The sequence below is a fragment of the Gavialis gangeticus genome, unplaced genomic scaffold (genome assembly GCF_001723915.1).
Source record: "Gavialis gangeticus isolate Ggan-Ray unplaced genomic scaffold, GavGan_comp1, whole genome shotgun sequence".
Taxonomy (NCBI): domain Eukaryota; kingdom Metazoa; phylum Chordata; order Crocodylia; family Gavialidae; genus Gavialis; species Gavialis gangeticus.
The window spans coordinates 70,412,509-70,438,382 of record NW_017729004.1 but is presented as its reverse complement, the minus strand read 5'-3'; the positions used below and the strand labels follow the sequence as shown (position 1 = coordinate 70,438,382).

Sequence of the window (25,874 nt, the reverse complement as noted above, 5' to 3'; positions counted from 1 at the left end):
CTATCCAAGTGCCACTCCAATCCTCACCCCCAGAGGCGTACCTGATACAGCCTGTACCCTGGGGTGCTAGAAAGGAGGCAGGGGGGCTTAAATCTCTATCCCAATGGTGGAGACTCAGCAGGACATTGCTGAGACTGGAGGTATCATAGGGCCTTCCCTGCCCTACAACCACTGCAGTTTTATTTGGTGAATGACGATCCAAAGCCCTTAATTTGGCAACAGCTGCTGACCTAGGGAAGTCTTAATCTGCCTCTTAACAATTACACCTCTTGCAGAAAGTGGCTGCAGCCTCTCCATTCTGCATGGCTGGAGGCTCGAGACCCACTACTTCCAGCCCAACACCCTCTTTACTGAGGGGCTCACATGCAGTGCACACAAAGACTTCCTGTGGCAAATATGTTGCTGGTTGGCCACCCCTATTTTTATTGCTTTGCATCGTTTCGACATAGAATTAAAAAAGTAAAACCATTTATTATAACCATTTTTAAAGAGATGTGGAAAACCACTGCTGTGCACTAGTTATATACAGAATCTCTGGCAAAGGAGTTTCAGGGTTGGGGGTTCCCATATCCCTGCAATAGCTTTATTATTTTATGGCTACATGGGTAACAGGTGTCTTTACCCTGGGATGGCACTGGTTGAAGCACCTAAAGAAACTTTCAGTGATGGGTTTGCCATATGCCCAGTAACAGTTTTAGTGCCCACACTTCCCAAGGGATACAACAAGTAGGGTCCAGTGATGGAGCAGCACTCTGGCATCTGAAAGACCTCAAAAGCATATGACACTGACAAGGCAACTTACACCCATGGGTAGCTGCATTCTGGAGGCTCCCTGCAGGGTGTCACTGGGGTCTGCTGGAGCAGCCTTTTCTGAAGCTGCTGTTACTGGGTAGCCCTTTCAACAGGAACTTTCTTAATGGACTTGCCCACGGTTTTACACTCAGGGCCCAGCTGGATGTACTCTCAGGGTCTGTGTAATTCCAAGGTGCAGTGGGATGGAGGGTCCCCAAGGGCTAGCTCTGAGGTAGTGCCACCCCATGGGACCCTGGTGTCAGGACTCCTTGTGGGCAGTGACATTGGAATTCCAGGTCTGGGTGGAACTGAGAGCACGTAGGAATAAAGGCTAAGTATGGGGCAGCACCAGGGCATGTGGGGCTGCGTGCAGGGTGCCCTGCTGTGTTTCCAGGGGTACCCAGCACAGAGGACCTGGTGAGGGGCAGTGATGGGCTGGTTTTACTCTAGGATTCCTGAACTCAGACCTTGTTGCAGGCATGCAGGTCTTGGTCTGGGACTGCCAGGCTGGACTGTGCCAGGGCAGAGGTGCAATGACCAGTTCTGTACCTCAGGCAAAACCCTCCTGTGCCCTGTGGTGGGAAAAGGGAAAGAGGGTGGTCCCCTTTTCTGAAGAGGCAAAGACCCAGAAGCTGCTGTAGTTGCGTCTTGCACTCAGCCCTTCCAGCCAAGCCATATAGGGTTATTTCCCACACCTGGCTCTTCTGGCCAAGCCAAGTTCACCATGCAGCTACTGAGCAGGTCACCAGGGGGCCAGTGCAGATGTTGCCCTAGCCTTTACCTCCTTTCTTCATCTTCGCTGCTACCCCTTTCCCCTGGCCTTCACATGCTGCTCACAGAGGCTGCATGTGCCACTTGTGGTGCACATGCCATAGGTGATAGCGCCTGCTGGTCCAAGTAGACAACCCTCTACTAAAGCTTAAAACTTAAAATACTACACATTATAATCATTTTGCAGGTTTTCACATTTTAGATCAGAGCAGAAGTCTTTATACAATGCTACACTCACCAGAAACCCAGATGAATTATCTAGGAGGCACCGTAATCTGCAGATGAAATTTCTTTCCATAAAGGAAGAATTCTCTGGAGGAAGCTGCTCTGGGTTATAATAGGCTGCTGGCTGTGAAAAGCCATTATCTGCTGCAGGAAGAGATTATTTATAAGGATTATTTTTAGAGGAACACCTAGTGAAGGCTATCTATAACAAATAATCTTCCGCCCCATAAACAAAGTCTCAGGTCATGACCTGAACATGAACAATGTAAACTGGAAACATCCTCAAGACCTATAATGATTACAGTGCTGGTTTAAATATCAGTTATGATGTAGTTGTTTTTAGCTGTGCATGGTACTAGAGAATTGTGTGCAACACTTTTTAGCTTTGCTTTCTTAGATTAAAAAAAGAACTAATTTCACAGATTCTAAATCAGTGTTAGAAAATTAGATTTTTTGAGAGGAGAGAACATCCAATCTTGCTGCATGGGTGGTATTTTCAAAAGGGCACTAAAGGATTAGGCACTCTATTGCCATTTACTATTGATATTGGCCTCCTAACTCCATTAGGATTTTCTAAAAATTCTAGCCTACATTATACCTGGTTGGCCCTAGGGCAGGGGTGGACAAAAAGGCGCATGTGGCCAGTGGCCAGACTCCATTTCCCAGCAGCCCCTGCCCATGTGGCTGAAGCCGATTTCCATGGAGACCCCAGCAGTAGCTACACTGTGATAGTGTCAGGCCAGGGTTTCCATGGAGACTGGTACCAGCAGCACTGGCAGGGTGCGTGGAAGGATGCGGAGCTGCTCCAGAGCTAAGCTGGGATCTTGCAGCAGTGAAAGTGTGGTCCAGAGCCAGGGAAGAGCTGCGATTTGAAGCCTGCGTGCTCCGGGGCTGGGACGTGCAGGCAACAGATTGCAGCTCTGCCTTGGCTTCTTGCAGTGGTGACAGCATGCTCCAGAGCTGGGGCAGGGCTGCAATCTGCTGCCTGCACATCCCTGCCTGGAGCATGCAGGCTGCATATCGTGGCTCTGCCTTGGCTCTCGATCACAAAGTCACCACCACAAGATCCCATCCCAGCTCTGGAGTAGATCCTTGCCCTGTCGCATACCCTGCCAGCAGGGGCAGCACTAGACAGGCCTGGGGGGGCTACAGCCACCCCAAAATTCCCCATAGCGCCCCCTCCCAGTGGCACTGCTGCTGCTGCCCACCCTGCACAGACGGTGGCAGCTGAACCTGCCCGCTCCTCCTTGGAGCACAGCCCCCACACCAGGAAGAGGCTGCCTGCCAGTGCTGCTGGGGCCAGTCTTCATGGAAACCCTGGCCCTGAGCTATCTGCTGCTGGGGTGTCCATGGAAACCAGCCCCAGCCAGGCAGGCAGGGGCTGCTGTGAAATGGAGTCTACTTATGGCCAGATTCAGCCTGTGGGCTGGACTTTGCCTGCCCCCGGGCTAGGATGATGCATCTCCAAGCACCTATGCAACATCCAGTAAGGAAAGTTACCACAAATCACCTATTCTGGTCTGTTTTATTTACTGTTTTTATTTACAGATTTATGTTAAATATTTACTTATGTTCTGGTGGTCATTTAAAAATAAGTGTAAGAATGGTTCATAACATAGCTACTACATAAACAAGAGTTGGTCTACAGAGTGCTAATCAGTGGGCGCATCTACGTGAGACACTACTGTGCAGTGGTTACTGCACATTTATTTCTATAAACAAGTACTAAATAAATGCACAATAACCAAGTTACTGCGCAGTAGCGCCAGTGAAGGTCTTAAGTGATACTTATTGCGCAGTAGCATAATAATACTGCCCAGTAGCCTAATAATACTGTGCAATAGTGAATTAGCACTGTCCATGCTATGACGTGCTACTGAGCAGTATTATTTGGCTACTGTGCAGTCAGCATCTCATGTTGACATGTCCAGTGTGTACCTATAAGAAGCAGAGAGACTGAGTATTAGGTAAAATAAGGCATTAGAATGTGTAACTGAGCTAAAAGTGATGCTGGTTTGGCAGTTTAGGATAAGCATGTACAGTTGAAATATGTGGCCATTTTATGTTTTGAGTGCTGTGAGTGTATTAAGCACCTTTTAGCTATCTAACTGCAATTCTATTTTACTCTGCAGTTCTATTTCAATTGTATTTTAGCCCTGTGCTCTAGTCCTTGAAAAAAATGTTAGCAAGTTTACTTTTTCAACACGTCATCATCTTAGCTGTAAAACTAACTCATAAAAACAAACCATCTTTTGCATTAATGTTTGCAGGGACTCAAACAGGATAACCTTTAGATGCCTAAATGTGGATTTATCATTGTACTCATTACCTCAAATAAAATCAACATACAAAGAGAACGTTAGAGTAGCATGGCCATTGCCACACCTATGATAATTCCAGTTTTTCCAAATAAGATCCTTCAGTAAGAGAAATAGCAAAAAACACAAAAAATATTTGAATGGTTTGGATTAACACAGTATGCACACTTTCCCATTTAGTTGTAAAATATTGGAATTACAATGAAAACAAAGGGTGTGCAACAAGAAAAATAAAGCATCTGAAATATAGATCTAGTAAATGGATGGCTAGGATGATCTGTTCCTTTCCATTATGCCAATTATGACTTTCAGTAGCAACAATACCAACTTTATCCAGTGGTTCAGGAAACAAAGTATAAAGCAGGACAAGAATATATGCAATGAGGCTATTAAATGGAAAGTGAATTAAATAGGGAATTTTTTTAATAAAAATTTGGAGTGCTCAAGATCTTTAGTGACAACTGTAGATATGAATTAAATTAAAAAGCTATGAAATCGAAACAACATTTCTTCCTTTCTGATTTTTATGTCAGCTGGTGTGAAAACATTTCAAAAGAGTAAAGTCAGGCATGTGAAACTGATCTGGCTCCACAGGTCTGATAAGGGGTATGGGACCAATATACGGGCTAGATCAAGCCCACAGACCAGCCCATCTGCAAGGCTAGCCCAGTGGAGGTACAGCGTGCAACATGCACCCTGGACTGTACTGCTTGAAGTGCATACCATATGTGCTGCTCAAAGTACTTCAGCCACTTCCGACCTGCACACCACACACAGCACATGCCAGTTCTAGCTTGGCCCTGCACATGACACATAGGGCTGGTCCAGGATCTGTACCACACACAGAGTGCAGAGCTGATCTAGGGCACATGGTTCATGTGGCACCCATGCAAGACTGGCTGTGCATACTGGATCTGGCATGCAGGGATGGTCTATGGGCCTGGTCAGACCTGGCCCGGATCCAGCACTCAGGCCTGGTTTGGAACAGGCATCACTTGCAGTGGGCACCCCAGATCAGCCCTGTGACATGCACAGACAGATCCAAACTGGCTCTGCATGCCATATGTGGCGAGGGGCTGGACCAAGCATGTGCAGGCAGCACAGCAGGCAGGATGATACAGCTTTGTAGGCCAGATCTGGCCCACAGGCAGTATCTATGACACCCTGCTTTAAGACACTGGAAACATACTATATAATGTAATAGAATCAATGTTCCTTGCTTTGCACTTGTAGAACGTCTGTCTTCTAAGTGAAATCTGATCACGAGCCAAACTGATGTCATACTTTTTTGCACGATATTATATATAAAGTTCTGCTGCACTGGTAACAGGTCTTTTTTTTTTTTTCCCAGTCTTAAGAGATCTTTGGTATGCTTTCTTACTTTAGAGTAAACCCCATACAAACATGCTTTCTGACAGCAGCTGTTTGCTAAATAAAGTCCCACCATTAAACCTTGAAACGTACACTATAGCGTACTTTCAACTGGATTGTGTAAATTGATTGATATAAAAATGTGGTTGAGTCACCAACCCAACTAAGCTGTTCTAGCAACACTGATGAACAGTGAGTTATGAATGAGTCAAAAAAGCACAGATCAATAAATTACTCTTATTATTTAGGGTGGTGGACATCTGCCTTTAATTTATGGCATCTGCATCCAAACAACAAAGATAAATGGGAAATCATAAGATTTTAAAGGTTTATTTATGTAGATTAACCCTATCCACATTTCAGCTACTGTTGCTGAACTCAGTGTCAGTAATCCAAAAACAGTAACATGGGTGAAGTAGAAGTGATGGATATCTTTTATGAGACCAACTAGCTTTTTGTAAAAAAACTGGTGTCATTTCTAAACAAACTGCTTCTCACTTCTACAGGTCATGTCCATACTAACTCTAAAAGCCAATTAAGGCTCTGATCTAAAAGGCCCAATCCTTTTGCATCATATTCCCAGTTCCCAACAAGCACAGGGTTATACAGGAAACTTCAGATAGGAAGGGGGAAGTAGGAGATGGGGGAGGAAGACAGACAGACAGAGGGAGAGAGGAGAAGACTGATCCAATGTTAACACATGACTTAAACCCCTTCATCAGCTTAAGAATGGATTTCAGAGTCAGAAGTGTTGAATAGGTATGTCAGTGACTGGATGCCTGAGCTAACTGATATCAAGCTTAGGAATAGAAACAGATGTGAAACGAACACATATAGTTTCATGAAACAGGTGTCACCTTATTCATAGACATCAAAATCCTAGCAGATGTGAACAGAAAAACTGATCTGAAGTGTATGTGTTTTATTAAACCATTAGTTTAATAAAAATCATGTTGTTGGCACTTTGAAAAAACAAAGTATTTCATCCTAACATGAAAACAATGAATAATATTGTGATATAGATGGCTCAAGTCATGGAGATTCGTGGAAATTTCTTACTGCTTTATAGTTCAAATCAGTACCATATTTACTCAACTCCAAAATGGGGCTTTTTTCCCCCCAATCAAGTTGGGGGGGGAAAAAAGTCTGGTCTTGAATTTGGGTTTTGGGTAGGGGTGTGTGAAGTGGGCAGTATTTGATTCGGATTCAGCCTGATTCAGGGGACGGTGATTCGATTCGCTGATTCGGATCACAGTCCTGATTCCATTTGGACGAATTGCTGATTCTCCGAACCAGAATAGAATCTTCAGATTCAGATTTGGCCATAGGACATAGTTTTATACGTTTTTCCTGCGTACTTCGAGATACCAGGTGCAGCTCGTGAATGCTGAGATGGTGGGGTAGGTGAAGCATCCCACGGGACCGCAGGGGGTACTTCTGCATGCTCGGCAGCAGACCCTGAAGCGGACTGGAACTACTTGGTCCACTGTGGAGTGCACAGGGGAGGCCCCCTGCACCCTCCCAGCTCAGCGATCGGCCACAGGGGGACCTGGGGTGCCCTCCCAGACCAAGGAGGAACCAGTCACTGAGGCAGGGGGGAGAGGAGTCCCCTGCGTGGTCCACGGCAGACCTGGATGTGGACCAGAAGTGTGTAGAAAAAGCAGTCTGGAGCTGCTTCTGCTTGGTCACGACCACTGTGCTGACTGCCCTGGAGCCAGAGCCATTGCAGAAGATAAGCGGTGAGGCAGCAGGGTGAGCAAATGACCAATGGAGACAGGCAGCAGGCTATGCAGACACAGGTACAAGCACAACAGGAAAGCAAGGGGTGGGGGTCTGGCTATTTGCTCCTCCCTCCTGCTGCATATCCCCACAATGATTAGATTCTATATATGAAAAATTATAAGAAATTAATAATTTTCCATATATTATTATTGGGGAAGAAGATCACCTTAAATTTGAACTCGTCTTGGATTTGGGTAGCTACATAATTTTGCATTTCTAACCTTCATTTGAAGCAAAATTAATATCTTGTTTATGCAACAGTTGGCTGTTAAATGTATAAGTGGTTATTTGAAATGAGAATTTACAACTTGGAAGCCTTGTTCTTCACTGGGGCCTTTTACACACAAAATTAAAATATATGTAAGAACATCCCTTGGGCCCCCACTGATGGTATAAAAGAGTTGACCCATACGTGTTTAAAGCAAAATCTGGTCAATCAGAATACATAGCTTAGTCCACTGCATTCTCACCTTGCACTCTTTGTGCAGAATCTGTAGATTGAGCAGGATTTAATGCCCAATGAAGCTGACGTTGAAATTCAGGCCTGTCTTCTGTATGAATCAATTCAAACACACTCTGGTGTATAATATCAGACTATGCACAAAAAAGGAAAATGTTTAAGATAACAAGACAGCTGTGATGATAGTACCAAAAACATCTTATTGACATGGCTGATTTCTAAAGGTATAATGCAACGGATATCCTGGAGGTACACTATTCTAAGTTTATACATAATGAAGTATTTTTAATAGCACAGAAGAGCCGCCAATTGTGCTCACTATATTTAAATGTTTTGTTATGTTTGTGATTTTTATTTTGAAATTGCAGCATATCTTGAAAGTTTAGGGTAATTTTGTTATGCTTCTTTGTTCAGGGCAAATCTATTAGAATTATTTAAAAAATGGGAAAAACACAGATTTGCCATATAAAAAATGACAATGTTAAATATTTATCTACTTGTTTCAATGGAGCTGAAGCTGAAATGGATTTTGTAAATTAAACTTCAGTTTATATAGGAGTAAACTAAGCACAGTGCCAATCAAGATTTGGAGGAATCAAGGTTCCTTGCACGAAAGAGCACACAAATCTAAGAAAAGTATAAACTACAAATGTTGGCTTTGTTTGCTCATACAATCTTTATTGCTCCGCAAAGGTGCACTGAAGTCTTTAATAATTAAACTTCCTTATCACCAGCAGTACTGGTGCTTAGGAATGGGATATGAGTCACAAATAGCAGCTTCCAGTATCAGGTTTTGGAAAAAATGAAAAAAACTTTTTTAAATATAAGAAGAGAACATTCAAGAGAGGGGACAGTAAAACTGAAGTGAACTGTGCTGTCTGTTCCCTTATAGAATATTTTTTCTGTCTGAAGTAAGCATAACAAAGCCACAGAATTTAAAATTAAACAAGGACTGTAAATGATGTAAGATGATATGGTAGAAACAACAAATTAGCTCAAACTAATCAGTCCTTTGCATTACTATATTTTATGAAGGCAATATTTTATAAAGGCAATGTTTCCCAAGAAATCATACCATAAGAAATACATGGTAGATCTGTTGTAGTTACTATATGCATTGCCTATACAGACTGCTTTCACTGTTCTTATTTTTCAATACTGACCTCTTAACTTAATGAAATATGATATTTTATTTGGAACATTTCCTTTTAAATTCACATTCCCAAATCCCTTGTGAATGAGCTAACAACAACAAAACTGAATCTTTTGTTTCCTTTATAACAGCAACTACACCTATCATCTAGGATAAATCCAGTATTCACAAGACTGAAATCTGTTTCAATAACTGCAAATCTCAAAAGTTGAAAAGTTTATAGCATGGCAGTACATTAAGTACAAATGTATATTAGCAATCTTTGCTTCAGGAGGTCAAAAATGCCACTTGTCAGGACTTTTATTGTATAGCACAACACTTTGTTATATAACCCAAAGTATAAGTGATTTATCATTAAATGAAAAAGCAATTCCTTCGTTTACACAATAAGCTGTTGTTGACATATGCACGAGTCTTTACATAAAACAGAAAGGGAACTAAAAATATTAGGAAGCTAACCCGATACATAATTAAACCAACCTCAAAGCACATATGGTTAATTTTATGAGAAAGGTTTTTATTAAAATCACTACCTTTCCAAAGAATTATGTTTTGTTCAACAGACTAAACAGTATACCACATACACGTTTCAAACATTTGTTGCAGTAAAGGACTAATAAAATTTGAAAGTTCCCTGTCTTGCCTAACTTAATATAGCGAACCAGAATCTTCTTTTAATGGGCCCAAGACTTGTTCTCTGCTATGTCAGTTAGTATAAAGGTTGTAAAGCACCAAACTGATGCAATTCAAAATAATTAATTGAACACTGAAGTCTCTGAACACAATGAACACCTTAGCCTTTAGAAATAATTAACAAAAATCTCCTAGATATCAGTGAACACCTGCATTAGGCAGGGAGGGTGAGGGGGAATACAGTAGAGGAAAAGAAAAATTGGAAAATAGGCTTACTTGCTGGAACCCCAGATAGTCCTGGATGGTTGAAGAGACATAAAAGACCAGAGCATCTGATGTAACAACCAGTACAAAGCCATTTAATGCCTAGAGAGAAGACAGCAAACCGTCAGCTTGGAAGATAAAATTCTTCATGATAACAATAGTTGCTGTAAGTCTACTTACTGGTCTTATGTTTCAGTATTGTATGGAATATGATAGACAAAAACTATACTTTAAAATGCATATTTTTTTGTTTTACTGTTTAATACAAACCTGATTTTTCAGTGGTCCCTACAAAAACATTCTGGAAAATGCAATTTGAAAGAAAACCTTATATAAAGGTTTAGCACAGAATTCTTCACATTGTCCTTCTGGGCATATGATATCAAGGTAATTAACTCTGCCTTCACAGTCCTCCAATCCAACAGCCTTCATCACAATGTATATCATACATTGATATGAATAATGTACTCCAAACAGAAACAAGACCTAGGTAACCATAAGCTATTTTCAAACAAGTCTGTCAAAGAACTGGACATATTTATGTTCTACATACCGGGTTAAATTAATTACTAATTAAACTATAATCAAAGTAAACTCCACTGAAGTCAAAATTAAATCATAAACACATTTTTTTCCTTTTTAAAAGGAAAATGCAGCAGGCAATATAAGAAAAAGGAAACAGTTCAGATTTCATAACATATTCTAAATTTTAAAGACAACAGTGAAAGTAAAATATTAGAAAAATTGTGTGTTTATAGGCAAATAAACACTACAAGTACTGCAACTTGGAAAATCCAATTTAAATACATAAATAAATGAATAAATAAATAAATAATGGAGTTCTGATTCCCAGAAGGGAGAAACCTCAGAGGTTCAATGAAGTCCACGAGTGATTTCATTACCACTATTGATTTTCTATGGAAAGTACTCAGATACCAGTTTTAAAAGATTTTGTTATGACAATACTCTGAAATACAGTTTGATTACTTAGTGTAAATGGAACTAACAGCCATTGGAAGCCCAAGCTTTTGGCATAGGTAACAGATGAAACTTCTTCCACAGAACCATGCTGTAAAACAGGTCTCCCAGATCTGTTCTACTTATAGCGCAGATGGGCTTGAAGTTGAGTAAATCGTGAAGTCCCCACCCCTCATATGATACTAAAAGCATTTTACAGCTCACTTAAAATATACAGCTGAAAACTTCTACACCAGCAGACTTACTGTAAGCAAACAATGTTTTCAAAGAGATTTCCCCCTTTATAAAGAAGCAGACAAAGTGGCTCCTTATTTGAAGTCACGCAAAGGGCATTTATCTGAACTCCCAATCAATATGGTTCATAGCAATTGTTGTGATAGCAAACAGAACATTTGTGACTTGGCAGCTCATCTAAAAGGTGCTGATTTACTTCCATGGATTCCAGTCAAGATTTACAAAAGCCTGGCTCAAGGGACTGAACTAAGACTGTTGTGCCACTTAATTGCCATAACTGCATTTAGAGATTGAGTTCAAGAATGTTCATATAAGCACACTTTAAGTCGGCAGCCTGAAAACGAGTACTAGAATTAGTGGATTACATAAAGCAAATGAAAGATTGTGTTGTTGTGTTTATCTACACAGTTAAATGAAAGCAACTTACTACAAAGCTTCCCACCCTCACCCAACACAATCGTCACTGGTACAACCTTTTTTTTGAGTAAATTATGCCAGTGAGTTATAACTTCAGTTACTACTTCCATTTGTTTGTTCTGTTACCAGTGGTTAATAAACTCAGATTAAATGGCCCATTATCCTTCAAAAAAGTGTATTACCATTTTATCTCAAGGTATACTTTTAAATAATTAATTATCATGCTCTTGAGCTATTTAAAGACTTTCAAAAGTGAAGTACTCATTTCCTATACTAGGAAGTTACAGTTGCAATGCTGGTAATTAAGGGAGAATATGAATTAAATTAAGCAAATAGCTAGACTATTTGAGGTCCCAAAACCTCAAAATAAATGCCTTCCAAGCTTTATAAACATTGCCAAGTTTTGTTTTAAAAAAAAATTTTAAAAAGTCACAGTACCTCCAAGTACATAGGATTGAAAAAATATTATGGCCTGCATGTGGGTGCTCTGCAAACTTAATTTATAAATACATCTCCTATTGTCCAATAAAATGCCTGTAAACTGTACAGTGATTCTGGCCAGCAGCTAAAATTAGTACTCTTATTTCTTTTCATCCAAAAAACTAAAGCAAAGATTCTTTGTGAATTCTGTAGTACGAACAGGACAGCTCTCTTCTCTTCTGCAACCTATATTTTACATTAGCTCTGTTGCTTAGTTTGCTTCGAGACCTGACTATTTAGGGCAAAAAACAAATGAACAAAACCCAGATACATTAGCCTTCATGTGAAACTGTACATCACTGTGAATGTAGTACCAGCAACGCACTTTCCCAAGCCTCTACTACAGCACAGTACTGAAAGCTCCTTAAAACCATACAGGGATGGTGCTTAAGTCTACTTTAACAGTAAATATGGTCCTTTTCTACCCAGCTCAAGTCCCTGAAAAAATTAAAATATCTACTGCTGTGAGATGCCACCATCTTAGGTTTAAGACTAAGTTTTTAAAATACCATGCAGGAGGACCTAGCCATGTCTTGGCATTAACTGCTGTACAAGCACTGAAGCAGGTTGGAATAGGATCAAACTTAAATGGGTTATAGATGGAACAGGATCTGGCCTGCAAAGGTCTAAAATAAATTTGGGACTGGGTGTAAAGGGTACATCAAAGAACATAATGTACAGTCAGTTTTATGTGAAGCTGTCAAACATGCTAAAAAACAGAGAAAATAAAATGTGATTTTTTTTTCAATGGCAGATATATGTCACATTTTCAATATTTAGATAGAATCACAGCCTTCAGAGGAGTTTTATATTGACACATTCACCAACAAGTAGAGGTGCATGAGTACATTAGTCCATATCGTATTGGCATCGATAAAGGAAAACTGACATTGGCAATAGGCTTTTTTCACCTGACGTGGCCGATAATGTCACCAATAAATGCTACGTGCATACGCACAGCCGCAGCATGCACAGGGCCAGGAATGCAGCCCGGCAGCATCCAGCTGGTAAGTCTGTGGGGGGAAAGGGGCATGGGGGAGGCAGACTGAGGCCCCACAGACAGGGAAGGAGCAGGGCAGGGGCTGCCTAGCCGGGATTGGGTGCGGGACGGAGACGCAGCTCGTCTGGGGGACCAGCAGCTCCTGCTGCTGCATGCACCCTCGGGGGAAGGTATGGGGGGGTATATGCTCCCCAGATCTGTGTGCAGGGTGAGGACTGGCTGTGGGCTTGGGGTTGTGCTGGGCTCTTCCTGGTGGTGGTGGGGGGGGGGCTGGGCCCGGGCTGCACTGGGGCCAGGAAAGACAGGCAGCAGCTGTGGCACTGAGAGGAGGAATGGGGGGGGGCTACAGAAAATTCTGGGGTGGCTGTAGCTCCCCCCCAGTAGGCCCCCTTCCCAGTGCCACCACTGCCCACTTCAAGCACAGCCCAGGCCCAGCCTGTGCCGAGAAGAGCCTGGGGCAGCCCTGACTGCATAGCAGTCAGCTTGCCCTCACCCTGTATACAGATCTAGGGGGCACATGCCTCCCATGGGGCTCCAGGCAGTGGCTCCCCCCTCCCTGCCTGCATCCCCTGAATGAGCCATGGCTCTGTTCTGCCCTGGCTGGGCAGCACCTGCCCCTGCCACTGCCCCACTCCCTCCCTTACCATACAGGCCTTGATCTGGCCCCCTCCCTGACCCCCTACCCCTCCACACTCCTTCCCTCTCACAGACTTACCGGCCAGATGCTGCTCTCCAAGCTGTCAGGCTGCATACTAGCAATTGGATTGGTATCAGCTGATATAGCTTGATAATAATTAGCCATTGGGATTGGCCTAAAAAATCTTTATCGGTGCACCCCTACCAACAAAGTATTTTTGAATGTCAAACAATTATCTTCAATCTAATTTTCCAGTTTTAGGAAGACTATGTATGGCAGGTAACTGTCTAAATGCAAACATTTTCTTCTTTAAAATATTACATTAAAAGTTATTCAATTTTATAAGTGGGCATTTTAATTTCATTTTAACTGATGCAAATGCCTTTTCTAAATCTTCTTCAGTCCCAACTTCAAAGACCAAGCTATTCCCAGATTTTCCACTTCACTGATTTAAACAGAAATACAATTGTTTACATTGGCTGAGGACCTGCCCCTTTATGGCTTACATATATCAGCACCTATCTGCCCAATCATTTTTGATATTTATATTTCCAAGTAAAGTATCTAAGAGCTTGCCAGAACTTTCAAGGAAAACCTAAAGAATACTCCAGGAATAATGTCTGTTGACCTCCTATCTTTCAATCTTGTGTTAATGAAGCTTAAAGACCTCATTCAACAAACAAAAGGACCTATTATGAACTCTTGGGTGCCTGTACACATGCAGGATACCTGCTCTGATGCATTCTAATTAGAATGCTCCAGCAGCTTCGCCATCACGTGTACTCAATGTCCCCACAGTTCAAAATGGAAGTGAGGGCGCTTTAACCTAAAACTTATTCAACATGCTTTAGTTAAAGTGCCCTTGACACCATTTTGAAGTGCAGGAAGCTGAATACATGAGATGCTGCAGGTGTTTTAAAGTAACTCCTAAGAGCCAATCTAATTAAAACACCCACCCTGCACTACACTCTGGCGCACATGTATAGATGCTCCATATGTCTCTGCAGGCTCAATGAAGTAAATGGGAGCATGGGTAAATGTAGTGCTATGCACTATTACAATTTATAACCTGGTTCTAAGTTTTGGGATTTTCTAAGATGTTTCTAAGACTTGGCAGACATGCAGTTAAAGGTGTGATGGGATCTGATATGTGATCCCCACAACTGTGCTTCTTGCCATGTCACACATGAATGGCAGGAGGCGTGGTTATGGGATCAAGCATCAGATCCCATTATGCCTTATTGCTGTTGGGGATCAGGATCCCAGGCTTTACCCTTCACTGGCAAATAGAAAGGTTTCCCAGCTGGGAGCTCCATCGGCTAGTGGGGCTTCCAGCCATGGGGCTGTGCCATGTGCACTAGAGGCTGGGAGCCATCAGCTGATCTGGGTTCCCAGCTGTGGCAGTGCACCATGCACTCTTGTGGCTGGGAACCCCATCAGCTCGTCTGGGCTCCCAGCTGCGGGAACACAAAAGTGCGTACCCATGGCTAGGAGTCTGAATCACCTGACAGGGTTCCCAACTGCACCCCAGTGGCTGGGAGCCTCAGCCTGACCACACATTTAATTAATGATATGATAGGTACCAGCCACAAAATTACTAACATATTTTGTGTTATAAGTTTGTGGATCATTCCTTTTTTTTATCATGCTATTAGTTGCATTAATGTGTGCCTGGATAACTGGTTAATTACATCTTAAGTGTCATGTGTCCCAGGGGCCTCGATATAAGACTTGAAGACAGTGTTTGTCTTTAGGGTTAGATCCACTCAAGAGCTTGTATGTTTGACTTCTGAGGTCTAAGGTGAAGCAACAGCACAAGAAAATGAAATCCCTATACTCACCACAACCCAAATAATGTCACCAACCAAACTGTGCCATACCATCCCATGCACTTTTAAGAGATTGGTGACGTTCTTCATAAGTGTTTTCTGGCACCCAAGTTAAAATAACACCTGCCAAAAGTATTGACTGCGGTCACTGAAAGATCTACAGTTCTGTATCTTTTATAGAGTCTAAAATAACATCTTGAGATGAATAATAAAATTTGTAAAAGGATATATTATTTTGTTGCAGTAGAAATACTAAATTAGGCTAACCAGAGTTATGGTGTTAATACAACCAATAGGATAAAAAGTTTGACCTCTAAATTGTTATTCTGATAGCTCCAGATAGGGGAAGTCAGTAAGTAAACTGCAGGCGAGATAATAAAAATTCTTGGAAATAATTCTTTTCAGTCTTTGAGAAGTTTTTACATGCCATTCACATGAGAAGATAATATACTTGTATCAAGTTACATGTTTAAATTATGATTTCCAAGCCATCTGCTTCCTGCCCCCACTCCCAGGGATGGGGCAGCACAGTGAGAAGAGGCCCATGGCAGAGTCTTTGCTGCCTGCACTCCAGGTATGGCTAAGGGGAGAGGAGCTGTGTAGGGGAAGGTAGGATGCCTCTGTGCGCCCATGGGAGTGTGTGGCCCCCAACACCCAGAAGTTGGATATGTCCCTAATCTCCGGTTCCATACCACATTCCATTTATGATATGGTCAGTTCCTACTTTGAAGACAATAATATCATAAATTAACAACTGCTTTGTGATCAGAAAAGAGGAGAGAAGTTTCCAATTAGCAGTAACCGCACCTCAGATTAACTTCATTGGCTACAATACTGCCACTGTGCAGGGAAGAGCTGAAGAATCAATATACATGAAAAAGTGAAAACAACAGGGTATGCCAGTTTCACTAACAACAGAGAAGAAATATAGAAAAATCAGAATACTTGACATATTTCATTATGTAATATTACTATTTTGTCATGAAAGACAACCTTAAAATTGAATAAAAATGTGTATTGTCTTAACGTATCTTATTAAATAATTATTTCTGTGTCTCAATCTGAGTTTAATTCACAATAGCAGAGACCATACTTTTTCAACTTCCAGCCTGCCTCCTTAGGTCATAGGATATGTGCAATTACTCTCTTTTATTCTGAGAACTGCGGCTGCCAAAAGCATATCTTTACATCAACATATGCTCTCAGCTGTGTCTGAGCAAGCCACAGCATCAATTTTGTATTGGTAGGGAGGCAGTTTCACAACCAAGAAACCCGTCTGGCGTTTAGAAGGCTTATAGGCTTATGGAAGCAGTACTGGATCAAACTCTTGACCAAAATGAAGGTGTACAAAGCTGTGGTGCTTACCACATGATGATGTCTTAAACTAACAACTGATTTGTGATGAGGCAAGAGGAGAGAGGAATGAACAGTATGAGTGTGAGCTTAGAACATTACAGAGCAGGCACATCCATCACCTGGGAAGTATCAGAAGTACCTTTATGCCCTAGTCTGAAGTAAGGTGGTAGGACAAGGCTCTGGAATGTGTTGACTGGACAGCCAGCCACCAAGGTATTAATAATGAAGGAAGGCACAGCTATAATGGGCCAGGCACATGCCTCAGATGATGTGTGAATCCCCATGTAGCTCCTATAAAATGAACTGGAGTGCTGGAAGACAAAGAGTAGTTACCCAAATAAGTACTTCAAGACTTCCCAGAGATGCAATTGATCAAATGCAACCTATTGGCTACCTCTGAGGTCTTACTATTAAACAGACACCAATCAAGTACAAAGTTGAGGGTAGGTATAAACCTTTTTGATGGCAACAGCTTGTCTTCACTCAGAAAAAGTTTGCACAGTAAAGAATTCATCAACGGCAGATCAGTTTGCACAGTGAGTGAATGGCATTTCAAGTTTTATTATGAAAGGTGCATAGGTCTGTACAGTTGCATGCCAACAGTACTTAACCACCTTCAAATACAGCATTGTCATCTTTGACTACAAAGGATCCATAGGTGAGGCAACCTCTCCCTCAGCTCCTTCAAAATCTAAGGTATTTATGCCTTAAGGAGGGTTGAACTAAATCTATCACAATTCTCCAAAATCTGAGTTTTAAATTATTAAATACTGGCCTTTTCAATCTTTTTTCTTGCTAGGAAATTAGTAAGTTTTCAAAACAGTGTGCAGTTAACAGCAACAACAGGATGGAGAGGTGATAACATATTAATATTAATGAAAGACTGCATATATCCAGTAAGTTGCCCACTTAATGAGGTTTGGTACACCATAAGCCATCTGTTTTACTAGAAACCACTGCTTAAATTATGTGCATTTTAGTCTATATGGATGAATAATTAACAACAAATATTTTTCTTGCTATTCAAGAATGTTATAGAAATGAATAATTGTCTCCCTGAATGCCAATCCTTGCTCTCTAACTTTTGAAAAATCAATTTTAGTAATACATTTCTCTTTTATCTAAGTATTTGAATGACTGCCCTTCAATAGCCTGTAAGCTGAAGCAAGGGACTAGGACACAAACAGATGTGCCAGCTGCATCATTATCAAAAAGATAGAGCTACCTCTGTAGGATTCTACAGTGATACAAATGCAGTAAAACCACTCCAACTTTAATTCTGCTTCTTTCAGGGTCACAATGTCTACTATGGCAGTCTGGGGCAAGTAGTACCTGCAGTACTTCCTATGCAGTTTTTGGTACAGTAAATTGTTCCAGTGCCCGATACTATTAGTCTAAAGTTCTTAATTATATGTCTCTATTCATAACAAATACATTAATATTGCTTTTCCGGATCAGGTGGAACTTCCTATAATTATTCACTTGGATTAACTGGGTAGCACTAACAAATAAGTGGACAGAGTTTTGCAGGGTAAAATTCTATGGTCTGATTATCTCAGGAGTTATTTAGAAGGTATCAACTTCTGACTTCCAGCAATCCTGACAGTCTCTAAAAAGATGACTTCTGTATTTTCCCTTTTTCATAATTATCCCCATTTACTACTTAATTTACCAAAGAAATACTATGGGAAAGTACTCACAACAGCACTATGAATAACGTACATTTTCCTGTTTACAAGAAATGGCCTGAAAACTAATTAGAGATAGATTTTCACCTTATAGACTAACCAAAGAAGGTAGGTAGGTTGGTAGATGAATAGCAAGCAAGCACAAGCTTTTGTGGGATGAAGCTCACTCCAAGAGATGATGTCACCTTAACATCTGATAAAGTGAACTTCAGCCCACAAAATCTTGTGCTATTATTTATATATATATATATATATAAAAAAATAAAAAAAAATGATCTGTCAGTCTCTCTAGATGTGCAGGTCAAGACATGATGGGATCCGATACATGATCCACAAAACTGCACCTTCTGCCATGCCACATGTGCATGACAGGGCATGAATGTGGGGTTGCAAATCAGATCCCATCATGGTTTATTGCCAGTGTGGGGGAGTCCAGGATCACAGGCTCCCTCTGCACCAGCAAGAAGCAAGCTCCCATGGAAGGGAGCCCCCACAGTAGATGGAGCTCCCAGCCATGGGGCCATATCATTTGTTCCCCATGGCTGGGAGCCCTGTCAACTGACCTGGGCTCTCAGCTATAGAGGCACCCCAGGCATCCCAGTGGCAAGCAGCTGATGTGCTCTCCCAGCCTCAGGTATGCTCCAGACATGCCCATGGCTAGGGCACCATGTCAGCTATAGTATTGGAGTCACGGGCGTGCATGTGGTACACCTGGGGCTGGGAGCCCCGTCAGTTAAATGCGACTCCCAGCCATAGAGGCACATGCTCCTGTGACTGGGAGCCAGCATCATCTGGGAGATCCCAGGTCAGGGGTGAACGTGGGTCCGACACAGCTGGGAGCACTGATCAGATGGTGGTGCTCCTAACTACAGGGGAGCCTGGCTACACATTCAATTAATGGAGTGATAGGAAGCAGCTACATAGTTATTTCACAAACTTTCTGGAATAACTTTGTAGTTTATTCCTCTTTTTATCACAACATTAATTGACTGAACATGTGGCTGAGTGAACACTTAATTAACTAGTTAATCATGCTTTAAGCATAGTATGTAGATAGGTCTACAAGGCGACCTTCAGTCTGAACTGATTAACAGAATCAGAAAAGCAGTTAAGAATTTTGGCCTATTATAAAAATGTGCGTGGAACAACAACAAACTATCAACCAAGCTAAAGATGCAAATCTATGAGACTTGCATTTATGGTTCAGAAATGAGGACTACATAAGCTAGGCACATCAGAAGACTGAACAGTTTCCATGTGAGATGCCTGTGAATGATTCTGAAAATGCCAAACAGGTGCTGGAGTGCACAGGACTGACACACTTAGAAACCACCATCAAGAAGAGGAGGTTGTGATGGCTTGGCCATGTCAGGAGAATGTAAGAAGACTATATCCCCAAAACTATTTTGTACAGTGAGATTTGAAATGGCTTTAGAAAGCAGGGTTGTCCTTTATGGTAATACCATGACATGTGCAAAAATGATACAAAGTAATTCAACATCAATGTAGAAGGCTGTGCAGAATCCAATCTGGAGGGAATATCTGGTATTACGTGCAACTCAAAATGAAGTGGGTTTGATCCAGAGAATGGAAGCAAAACAAGAAAGAAGGAAGCAGTGTGCTGTAAACTTGGACTCCTCTTTAGGTAAGACTTGGATCTGTGAAACTGGTAAGAAGCTATGTCACTCTTGAATTGGACTTGTCAGCCACAAGTGAATTCATCAGGCACCTGACTAGATTTCTTACATGTACACCATGGTCTAGAGGATTGACAGTTGCTTAATAAAAGTGTAACATGCAGATGGGGCCTACAAGGTGGAAATCTACCTTGCCTTCTACTTGACTTCATACTAACACAGCTGACTACTTCTCCTTGAAAACTAATTTGAAACCAAAATAGGTTTTGCATGAAATTATCACAATTAGAAACAATTTCTGCCATAGAAAAGTTGAAGTATATATTTAAGGTGTACAAAAGGTTTTTTTTTTTTACAGAAATAATTTAACACTGAATTACCTTCCTAAGCCAATAATCAATTATGCATGCTACAAAAGGTTAGCATTCTAGCTATTGGTCAATTCATGTTTTCGCCCCTTTTTTCATGAGTTTGTCTACAAAAATTAAAATAGTAGAAGAATCTCGTCCATTAAAGACTTCTTTATTAATTGTAACAAATGAATGTTACTTTTGCCACTATATATTATCATCCACAGTAAAACATACCTGCAGTAAAAGCTCTCCTTCAAGTATATGTACGCCTTCGCCAGGTTTGTTTGTTCTACAGCTTTCCTGAATGCCATTTCTTTCAGGCCTTGCAGAATTGGAGGATTTTAATGCAACTACAAATATAAAACAAAAAAAAAAAAGTTTGAATTTTTCTGTGATTGACCTACTTGTAAACGTATGTGTAAACATCCTTTATTATATTATTATAAAAGCAAGAAGAAACACATAACAAGAGGTCTTAATATTCAATATTTTACACACTGGTTTCTAACTTCCCAAAGACACAAAATATAGTAATATTTACTATGTGGGGGGAGCAAGGGGGTTGTTTGATTTTTGCTAGAATTGACTTAATAGAAGTTCCTCTAAAGCCCTATGTCTTAACAGCTGTCTATTCACTGGGATGTGGCATTAAGCAAGCCAAATCAAGTTGTCGGAATGGCAGCTTCCTTTTATTATTTTCATTATACTCAAGTGTTTTAACCTTTTTTGTAATTACCATTTTTGATACTCAAGTATTTATTAAACACACATTGGCATTAAATACTAACAGGATGCCAATAGCATTATACTGTCCTTAAGGAAAAGTGGCATTAAGTTTATATAACTGATTTTATTCCCCCCCCCAAAGCAATATATTCAGTTAAATTCATCCTAATTCTCAGAGTAGAAATGCATGAAAAAGTAACTTAATTTGTGCATAAGTAACTGTTTTTGCTAGTAAAGCAGAAGAATATTTCAGCTATAACTTAACATTTATATTAAAATACAAAAAATATTCCTAGAGTTACTTAAAGTAAGAAATCTTCTTAAAACAATAAGTCCCTTTACTACAGTTTTAATAACTTGACCAATAATGCAGACATTCCATCAGAAGCTAAGGAACAAATCCTACATCTATTACTTGTGACATGAAATCTAATAGATTCCATGAATAAGAAACAAAGAATCAAATGAAAAATGTTTTGCAATTTATCTTGTAAAGCTTTTAATAACAGCAGCTCCTTTTCTCTGACTTTGAATATGGGGCTATTAGCAATAGGCACCCAAATTTCATTAAAACAGTAAGAGATACTCAAAGATTTTCTGTAACTTCAAATGGTCTGCTTGCTATAAAACAAATTTTCAAATTAAGACATGTATCTATAACAGTGGCTAGACAATTATTGATTAATCTGTAAATTTATTCTATTGCTTACCACTAATTAAAATCTTTCTGTTTCTAATAAATTATAGTATTCAATGTTCTGTTGCACTTTGTTCAGATTTTGCCACAAAATCTGTTTCAAAAGGCCTCAAGGAAGACACTACTTGGAATGCTGAGTTAATATTAACTACTACCTAAATCATTAACATGTATTAAACTGTTTCCACTAACAGAACATTCATTTTGATTAAAAGTTGTATAGAAAAAATATATTTTTCAAGGTATTCTCGTGAATGATGTATTAAAGTATTAGAATCAATTTAAAGACATAAATACTGTAGTAATGCTTCAGACTTTGGAAACTCCTGCTTTGTTTGTTTGTCATGTCACAATGTCTGTTTTATGATCTTTTATATTAAGGGTACTGTATAAAAATAAAATTAAGGTGCAGTGTGGTACCTTGTAGACTAACTCAGTGCCACCATACTTGCCTTCTGCTCAACTTCAGACCAACAGAGCTAATTCCCTCCATTGACAAATAAAATGATAGACACCATTTCATTGCCTTTCAAAATTTCTAAACTATTATAGCTGACAAAAATATTAATGCACTTCAAACTTCTCAACATAATCACACACGGCTAGCAAATGCTAATCCAGTCTGTTTTAATTAAAAGTATTCCTGACAGTCACCGAAAAAAAAAGTGTCTCCTAAATAATATAAAAATGAATGGTTAGAAATTAGTAAAAAAATAGAATTAAAATATGGTTAAGGATAATTTCCATTACCCGCTTCAAAATCAAAATCAAATCCCAGTTTTGCAAAAACAGAACAGAAATGGCAAGTTCCTGTACAGTACTCAACGCAAAACCACTATTAGTTTAATCACATTGAAGCTGAAATAATGGCCAGCATGTCAATAGAACAAATCTCCCCCAGAATAGATTGATGAAATTAGTCAATAGGGTATTTAAAGACAAACCTGGAAGACAGAAAAGGGGACTAGATGAACCTCCATGTCGTGGGGCACTCCCGTGCCCCACTCCTAAGGAGGCTCAACCCCGGGAAGGGGAGAGGTGTAGCAGGGCACCACGGTGCCTGCTACTGGCGGTGGTAATATGGGCCGAGCTGCTAATCACTGGGGCAGCAGCTGAGGGTTGGCAAGGCAGCTGAGTGGGTCAGCTGACCGCCAGGGGCAGGGCCGGGCCTTATATAAACAGCAAGGCCGAAGCCTGGCTAGGGGGTTACCATCTTGCAGCCTGAGAAGCAGGAGCTCTGCTGAGGAGCAGAGCAGAGCAGTTCCCTTCTGGCAGCTTGAGGGGTAAGAGCTCTGCAGGAGAGCTAAGCTGAGCAGTACAGCCTGAGCACCCAGAGGGCTGCATTATGGTGAAGGTGGAGAGAAGCCTGACCGGGAGGCTTTGGCCAGAGAGCCAGGAGGCCCTGGACTTTATGTTATAGCCGGTAGGCTTGTTGTTCTGTTGCAGCCGGTTGGCTTATGGTTCTGTTTAGTTCATTGGGTATGTTACCGGAGGACCGGGTGAGGCTGTAGGGGTGTGAGGAGGCCTCACGGGGCTCCCAAGTAGTCTGGGGGGGTTCCTGGGTGCCCTGTTTGGGGCACAGAGCAGTGCCTGAAGGCACGGCGGCTTGGCACTGGAGGGGTGCGGTGTGTGGGGTTGAGACCCCAGCCCGTGAGGGCGGTACTCGGCCCAATGAGTGCATAGGACCCTGGTGAGGGGTCAGGGGGCCAGGCACGGCTGCGTGCCACCTGAGCCCCAGCGCCGGTGAAAGCCCGAGACAGGGCTGGCGTGCAGGCTCGGAGACAGCCACGGGTGCAAGAGGCGCGGACACAGGCCCCAGCGAGGGCAAGAGCGCAAGAGGCACGGACACAGGCCCCAGTGAGGGCAAGAGCGCGAGAGGCGCATGGCATAAGCCCCCAGGGAGGGCCAGCTCGTAAGAGTGAAGCCCAGGGAGGGCTAGTATAAGATTGGAGCGGCACCAGTTTTATACAGACGCCCCGGGGAAGGGCAAGCGCGCAGTTAAGAGTCCCAGAGAGGGGCAGGCGCGCGAGTGAAGCCTGGGGAGGGGCGGACGTGCGGATCAGGCCCAGGAGGACAACAGCGCGTGAACAGGAGCCCGGAGAGGGCAGGGCGCACGGGTAAAGGCCCAGAGAAGGCATAGATTGGAGACACAAAAACGTCTGGAATAGCTGCGAGGCTTGGGGCGTGGTAAAGGGGAGGTAGGAGGCACGCGTAAGCCCATAAGGCTGGGGTGCACTAGGTCACCCATAGAAATTAGGAGACCAAAGGCAGCCTCCCATATTAAACTATATAAGAGCAAGGACGTGGCGGGCGAGAATCTGAGGGTGCTGGGTCTCCTAATTTGGCATGGCAGGGGGCACTAGCGGGCTCACGGCCACTCCTAGGCTCCACCCCGTGACACTCCATTTGGAACTAATGGATTTCGATGATAAGAATACAAGTAGTCAAGAAACAAAAGGACACAAAGAAAATTCTTTAATTGCTAGGCACAGAGTAAGAGCTGGTACAGGCATGAACTTTGGTTCTTGGCAGTGGGTGCTTGCAGACATAAAAATTTTTACTTCAAACTCATTTTACTTTAAACTCAGTGTGCTCCTGCGGCAAACCCCGCAGATTTTCAGAAGAGGCAGAGTGTTATTTCAACCCGGTTCTGTAGCTTGGAAAGATTGAGCACTTTAATAGGGCTTTTTTGGTGCTTCTATCTAATAGCTGATTGAATCGGCTTTAGCTAAAAGTGCAAAAAAGCCATGCTGAAGTTTTACAGATGCTGCAGACCTGGGCTGAAGTAATGCACTGTTCTTTCCAGTAAAGTGCTTTTTAAAACAAATGTCTGCAAGCAGCTTGTGGCTATGGCTTGTGGGCACTGAGCACTCGCTAATTTTTTTCGGTGGATGCTTGAGCCCCAGAGCAACCATGGAGTCAGTATCTATGATTGCACGGGTAAGTAATTAAGGAAAGTAGAATTGCTCACATGCAATCAATATCGTACAATAACCAACAGATTTGATATTACTGAAACCAGGTGGGAAAGCTTCCATTATTGGAATGTTAAAAAGAAATTTTAAAAGGCTCAAGTTGGTAAAAAGGAGAGTAGCTCTCTGTGTCAAAACATGCCCACACTTTTTTCCGAATCGCTTACAACTTGGAAGTAAATGATCTTGAATGCTTATCTTTTGGGAAAAGTTAGTGCATCTGTAAGGCACAAGGCAAGGTAATATCTAGCTAAATACCACTAAATCACACCAGAGGATTGGATTACTGGCTCCTTAGGCTCCCATCAGCATAATCTAAGGCAAGAATTGCTTTATTAGAGGAATTTGATCTGAATTATGTGCTGGAGGAAGTCTCATGCTGCTGGCACTAAGACATCCCCCAAATTTCTAAATTGTTAGATGACTTCAAAATCAAAGTGTTGTATTAAACTGTTTATTGCCTGGTGTGTAAACAGCCAAATTCCAAACCCAGTAATACTTGGTTGGTACTTTGGAAGAGCCAGTCTCACAAACAAACAAGAGCTAAATTGACTGGGAGAAAGAATTTAAAATGGGAAAATGTGAATGATAACCAGTGACTGTTTAAAAACATTTTACTAGATGTCTAGAAACCCAAAATCCCATAATTGCCAAAAGATTACGTTGGTTAAAAGACTAACATATGACTTGGTAGAGAAGTAAAATCAACTTCTGAAAAACAAACAGATTATATATAAACATGTAACAAATGAAAAAAATGATAAGTTGATAATGCTGAATATATAGCAGAAGCCAAGAACTGTAAGAAAAAAAGTTGGTGAGACAAAGGATGCAATGAGGAATCAGTGGTTGGCAGAGCTAAGCTGATAGTTTATTTATTAGATTTATATCCCATCCTAGTCAAAAGGCTCAGTGACCTACAACAAACAAACAGCCCACAGACAGGATTCCTCCAAACCTGCAAAACTGAAAAAATGTCAAGCTTCCCACCCAATGACTTCCTGCCCAAGTCCCCATACAAACAAAGCCACCTGCCAAACTCAATCACACCCCCCAACCAATCAAGCTCCCACCTTCTCAGCCCCTAAATCCAACCTACCA

At 41.6% G+C, this 25,874-nt stretch overlaps 1 protein-coding gene across 2 annotated transcripts in view; it reads right to left on the bottom strand.

Annotated features, from left to right (window-relative positions):
- AHR (aryl hydrocarbon receptor) overlaps positions 1-25,874 on the bottom strand; it is a 118,054-nt gene that overhangs the window by 20,750 nt on the left and 71,430 nt on the right. Inside the window, exons 2-4 of one of the 2 annotated variants that reach the window (XM_019508525.1) lie at positions 9,782-9,871; positions 7,730-7,853; positions 1,802-1,932 (exon numbers count right to left, since the gene is read on the bottom strand). In XM_019508525.1, the coding sequence (XP_019364070.1) occupies positions 1,802-1,932; positions 7,730-7,853; positions 9,782-9,871 (345 nt within the window). The remainder of the gene's footprint in view (positions 1-1,801; positions 1,933-7,729; positions 7,854-9,781; positions 9,872-25,874) is intronic. The other variant, XM_019508526.1, reaches the window with a different exon arrangement.